This window comes from Schistocerca americana, chromosome 6, assembly GCF_021461395.2.
Source record: "Schistocerca americana isolate TAMUIC-IGC-003095 chromosome 6, iqSchAmer2.1, whole genome shotgun sequence".
NCBI classification, from domain to species: Eukaryota; Metazoa; Arthropoda; class Insecta; order Orthoptera; family Acrididae; genus Schistocerca; species Schistocerca americana.
The window spans coordinates 165,385,486-165,391,925 of NC_060124.1; the positions used below are offsets into that span (position 1 = coordinate 165,385,486).

The 6,440-nt window shown below is 33.8% G+C and overlaps 1 protein-coding gene across 1 annotated transcript; it reads left to right on the forward strand.

The window, feature by feature from the left end:
• The first annotated feature begins 690 nt into the window (after window positions 1–690).
• LOC124619498 (splicing factor 3B subunit 5) lies at window positions 691–2,113 on the forward strand. The gene has a single exon (XM_047145917.1). The coding sequence runs from the start codon at window positions 914–916 to the stop codon at window positions 1,169–1,171; it is 258 nt and encodes an 85-aa protein (XP_047001873.1). The 5' UTR covers window positions 691–913; the 3' UTR covers window positions 1,172–2,113.
• Window positions 2,114–6,440: the final 4,327 nt, after the last annotated feature.

Genomic DNA, 6,440 nt, shown 5'->3' on the forward strand with positions numbered 1-6,440 from the left:
AAATGCAAGAATTGGCGAATTATTAGATTATATAAAAAAACTTTACGTGTCAAGGAAAGTCCCTGTCACGATAAGAACTGATAATAACAGAAATATATGTCGCTCACGCATGAAATATGTGTTTATATTTTCTTGCTTTCAGCGGAGTAAGCTGCAATTATACAGATATTCGAAAGTATTTCTTCATTAGTCTTAGCTTATATCATTGAATAAGTGAGAGTAAGCTGTTTTTATGTTTATTTCAGGACAATTTATGTCCCTTGTTTATTGACTAATGTATGAAACGCAAAGAAACAACGACTTTTTCGTTGAAAGAGTAGAAAAATAATTAAAGAAACAAACATAGTCCTTAAAACGTAGCTAACTTATAAATTATAGAGTGCAACTGTCAGTCGTCCTTTTTTTAAATTTTATTACGTAAATCTAAATTTCGGCTAGTGGTTAGCCATTCTCAATGCACCATTTCCTATTATTGATTCAAGTCCCTGTTGTTCGGGCGTCATTGAGAATGGCTAGCCACTAGCCGAAATCTGGATTTCCGTAATAAAATCTAAAAAAGACAACTGATTCCTGCACTCTATAATTTATAAGCCACATAACAGTCGCTGAGTGCACTCCTTTTTCGAATGGAAGGTAACCTGACGTAACTAACTGTTACGGTTTCTAACCGCTTGGAGTACTATCAGGCGTTAACTGTCTAACTTTCGCATACGTGACTGGCGACAGTTTGTTCACACGTTACAGCCATTCTCTGGCGAAAGGCTTCCAATTCTGCATGTTGGAGGCGCTTATTTACAAACTCTGTGGAAGCACTGAAGCAGTATTACTTTTTACGCTTTTACGGTGCGGTAGAGTAAAGAAATCGTGAGTGCATCGTGTGGAATTTCAAGCTTGAAACTAAAGTGAAGTAATTATGGGAGACCGATACAATATTCACAGTCAACTAGAACATTTGCAGTCAAAATATATTGGCACTGGTCACGCCGATACGACCAAATTTGAATGGTTGGTGAACCAACATCGAGATTCTTATGCTTCGTATATGGGACACTGTGATCTTCTTAACTTTTTTGCTATCAGTGAAAATGAAGCGAAAGCTAGAGTGAGATTTAACTTGATGGAGAAGATGTTGCAGCCTTGCGGCCCACCACCTGAGAAGCCAGAAGACTGAAATATGTTGATTCGTTCCCGACACAATTTGAGACAATGTTTGGGCTCGGAGGTTTTTAATCCTCTAAGCGAGAGAGCTATACATTTAGAATTTGTAGTTTTGTACCACTTGTGCCCATTGGTGGAACAGTGTATTGACGTAATTAAAAAAAAAAAAATTAAGAAAGATCCACTTAACAGTTTCGCATGTCTAATCAGAAATGCTTTTGTAGATAGCTACTAATTCATAAAACAATTTAATTTCAACTGTAGCTTTATTTCGACATAGCCAAAACACGGGCACAGTGAAAAAATTAAGTTTATTTGTGTTTGTCTTTTGCAATCAGTTCCATAAGATGTAAAGAAAAAGAAGATAAGTAACATACGTTGATTAGTGCGAATAACTGAAGATGTAACTCAGCAGTTATAGTTGACTATGGTATGCAAACTTTCGTTAGTTATTTAAAAGCTAATGCAAACATTTTCAACCATTCCAAATACTTTAATACATTTTTAAAATATTTGTAGTTAAGTAGCATAACGTTACTCTTTATTAGTAATGGTTTGATTGATCTGTCTTTCATGATTAGACACATAGTACATTACACAGAACAATAGTGAGGAGAACCTTTTGAATGCAGGAATTTTAAACTAAAACTGATATATTTAGATTTATTGCCCAATTCACAGACTACAGAAATGGGTCTGTTTGAAAGTATTTGTTTACAAATTTATATAATTGCTAATAACATGTGATTAGTGTAAAATATTCCTCAGTTGATGTAGCCAAGGTCCGTCTAAAGAAACTGATTACAGTGATACATTTACTGATCTTGTGATGGCATTTAAAATGTGCAGTCAATGAAAGGACTTAAATAAAGGAATGTAAGGCTATACTAAATTCTTGCTCAAACTAGTGGGTACTTGTTTACCACCAATAAATTGAGGCTCTTATTATCCTGTATTTTATTAGAAACTGAACTTTTTACAGTTGTTGGTATATTAATGACTGTGTATTTCTGAATAATGGACATTTTGTAAACCTCAGTAAATGCCTTTTGTCTTTGTGCAGATTGTTGCTCTTGGTAGTATTGAATTTGGCTTTTGAGCTAGTTACAAAAAGGGATATATTATTTTAAAAGATCAGTTGTAAATAAATAGAATGCTTTTAAGGCACCCAGTTCTGAGACTTAAGCTTGAGTATTTTTTAATTTACTAGATGACAATTTCGTAATGCATGCTTTTGGACTCTCAAGCCCGTAGCTTTGCTTGAGGTGGTACCTGAAAATATTACACAGTAAGAAATTATGAACAGAAAATAGGGCAACTTTTCTAATTTTTTATGTTGCGCAAGTCTGATATTTGCATTGCAATAATAGCCTAGACCTATATTTCAACAGGGTAAAAGTGCACATAGTGCCCACAGCTTTTGTGTTCTATGCTGCTATTGGTAACCGTTCATGTGATGAATGATGGGAAGTGATCACAAGGACTCATGAATTTAATAGAATATAAGTTCATTGTCTTGTCACATGCAATTTGAAGCCATTGATTTAATGTACAGGAGACTTGTCAAAACACAAAAATTGGTTTACAATTTTCCTTATAGGCCTAATATCAGTAATATAATATAATGTACTGTATAATTAATTAAGCAATTAACAATTTTTCTTCAAAAATAACAAACTTTTAAAAATCAACAGACCTAAGTACTTGCTCTCTCCTGCTCAAAGTTTCAAGTTGTTCTTGAATTCTTCTAATGAATAGTAACATCTCTGCACAAATTTCTCATATTAGGTTTTTTTCAGTGTTCCTAAATTTATGCTGAGCAATTCTCTTCCTTTCACTTTGTTACAAATTTTCATACCCATATATCACTTTGTTATAAATTTCCCTACCCATATAATGTGGAGTTTGAGCATAAAGTTTTAAATGGTGGGTGGGCAGCATAAAATTATTTTGATTTCTGGTAGTGTAATCATGTTGGAAATGATTTGCAACAAATAAATCAGGGCTACTGTGTACAAAGATTATCAACTCATAGATGTATAGTGAGAGAACACTTAATACACTTAGATTTTTTTAGGAGTGGGTGACATGATTTTCTTCACCCTACATTGTGCACATTTCTAATGCTGGTTTACTGATGTTTTAATATTTGACACATATGGTTTGAGGTACCCCAAAATACAATTCCATACCCTATTAATGACTCAAAGTTGCTGGGATATACTACTTTTCTTATGCATGTACTGGTAGCTTCGTACAATATCCTCTTTGCAATTACTAGGCTATTTAATTTATTTGTGAGGTATTGAATAGATGATAGATTTTTATTCAGTTGCATTCCTAGGAATTTCACACAGCTTGCTTCCTGCAAATCCTGGTTTCTGTGACTGACTTGAATATAGGCCTAATTTAATTTTGCTTCTTTTGTTTTAAACTGCATTAACTGAGTTTCTCCATGCTTAATTTCAACCCATTTAAATCAAATCGGGTAGGCTATCTAATTTTTTAATGAATGTAGATGGGCAACCACAGCTAACAGTAATCATCTTGGGTGTTAATAAAACACTTAAGCTGTAGTCATTTATTTTTAGATCTTTCTAGTTTTATAACACTAAGAGCCATTTCTTCGAGTGAACCTCAGCATAACAATAAATCAAGAAGGAATAACCATCATGAGATATCCAATGATATAATTTACTAGAATTGATTTGAGATCTTTAAAAAAAAAAAAAAAAACTTTTACCTAAGAATGTCAAAGTATTTATACTCACGTAACTAAAACATTAGAGTTAAAAAGCTCGTGAATTTGCACCCAACGTTTGTTGTTTATCAGAATTAAATATCGCTAAAAGGTGGTATGTCATTGAATAAAACAGCCGGATGCATGGAGGGTCATTCAATGTCGAAACGCGCAATAATTCAAGGATTTGTAACCCTCTATCTCAGATTTTCACACAACTTTGCGCATTTGCGTATACTTATAACATAGGAACTTATGCAAAATCTTTTTGGTCTCAGACTACAACTTTATTTTATATCGAATTTTAAATGAAGTGATATTCTGATAACTGGGCTCTGCAAGAATGTCAATCAAAATGGTACTTAACTATATAAATGCTCATTACTCAGATGTTTATGAAGCTTTTGATTTTTTTTCTCCCCAAAGTTAAGTAAGACATATAGTTAACAGATGTCCAGTTATTGAAGCAGTAAAGTTACAAAGAAACTTTTTGGAAAATATCAATGTATGTCAATTTTCGATTTCAGAAAATTTGCAAGGATGTGGTAAAATGCTTATATCAAATTTCTCCAACCTGCTGGGAACCTGATTTTGGTCTTAAATCCTCTAGATTGTAAGTTTCTAATAAAATAACTATTTTAATGAGTCTTCTGCTAATTGACACACATCTGAAATGAAAATACTTTTTGCTGTGATGGCAAAGGGTCATTTTAAGTAAGTTCATCCATTCACTGCCTCAGATGGAAGTGTATCAAATAAGCATATTTAAGTATAGGCCTAATTCGTTCTAGGCGGCAAGTTAACTTTAAATGTGAAAATTTATTTCTATTATATATGATTTGTGTGGTCAGCCGATCACCTGCTCACAGTGATAAAAAAGTGATCTTAGAGGTAGTAGCTTGTTTGAAACCTTCATAGGAATAAAAACAATGCAAAAATTGCTGAAATTCATTGTTAGAGAATAACTGGCATGCAACGATTCGTCTATTTGGCCTCAGTTGCTGCAGTTCATATCTGTGTGTGGTGCGGCCTTATTATCCCACTTGTATAAAGTATGTTTTAAGTGAATTAGTGCTCAGTTAATTGCAGTGGAAAATGTGAATTCATGCCCTACTGGAAAATTAGTAAAAACACCATGTCATTTGACAACCTGTACTGTAGTGAAAACTATACAAAAAATAGAAGAGCTGAATGAAGACCAGTGAGATTCGATTTTGCTGCGGTCCAATATAAGCTTTGGGGACAAGATCAAGAAAGTGCTGCTATATGTGTACATGACAGTTACTATTATGTAAAAGTTTTTGAAAGTCATCAAAGAACTTGTGATCCTTTCAAAAAACACAAACAGTTAAAAAATCTTTGAGGTCAGTTTGCTTGTCTTCGTCTAAAACACTGTTACCAGTTAATCTATGTGAAACCAGGCCAAAAATTATGCATAACGTGTAATATTTGTGAACAGAAAAGTGACATCATTGACAGAAATTGAAAGTGATGCAGATGACTCAGAGGTGACATTTCACAAATCAGTTGAAGTATGCAGGATCCAAATAAAACTTTACATGGTTTGGGATGCTCTCTCTTAGAACTTCACTCCATTCCAAATCACAGCAATGCATCACATGGCAAAAAGAAGCTAGAAAAATTGAAGCATGTTTTGGAAAGAAAAGTGTGCCAGGCATTAGATTGCAGTATTGAAGATTCTGGCAATAGATAAAAAAAATTTAATGATGAAAGTCTTAAGAAAGCCAAAGATTTTGATGGTATGATATTGTTAATGAAAGAAAAAATTGCCATTGTAAGAGTACCTGTAAATTCAAATTTTAGCCTTAGCTCCACCCTCTTGGTCAAAGAAAACATAATGTCTGAATTCAATGTTAGTGAGTATGTGGTTCGACAAGCAAGGAAACTGAAAACAGAAATGGATATTTTATCAGTTCCTAAACCAAAATGGGAGAAAGTTATTGCTTATGAAGTGGTAAAGATTGTCACTGATTTCTACCAAAATGATGAATATACTCAAATGTTACCAGGGGGTGAAGACAAAGTTAGCATTCAGAAGAATGTGTATATGCGAAACAATCTCATTCTTTGCAGTTTGGGAGAACTGCACTCATTTTAAATGAGAGAAGCCAAACATTAACATTGGTCTCTCTAAATTTTGTTCGCTAAGACCAAAGTGGTGTATTTTAGTTGGTGCTGTCGGCACTGTGTGTGTGTTTTCAGCTGATGGATAAACACAGATCATCGGGCAGAATTGGTAAAGCAGTCTGCAACTGTTGGTGAATTCATGGACGTGTTCGTAACAAAATTACTGTCACTTGGACCACATTCATTTATATCTAAGTGTCTGACTGAATTGAAAGAAAATCTAACCCCCGAAAAAGCTATTCTATTAATGGACTTTGCTGAAAACTACAATTTTGTAATTCAGAATGAAATTCAGAATTACCACTGGACGAGAAGCAGCTGTAAAATCCATCCCATGTGTGTTTATTTGGTAAATGAAGTAAATTAGGTGGAAGTATGGCTGCAACTTACTCTG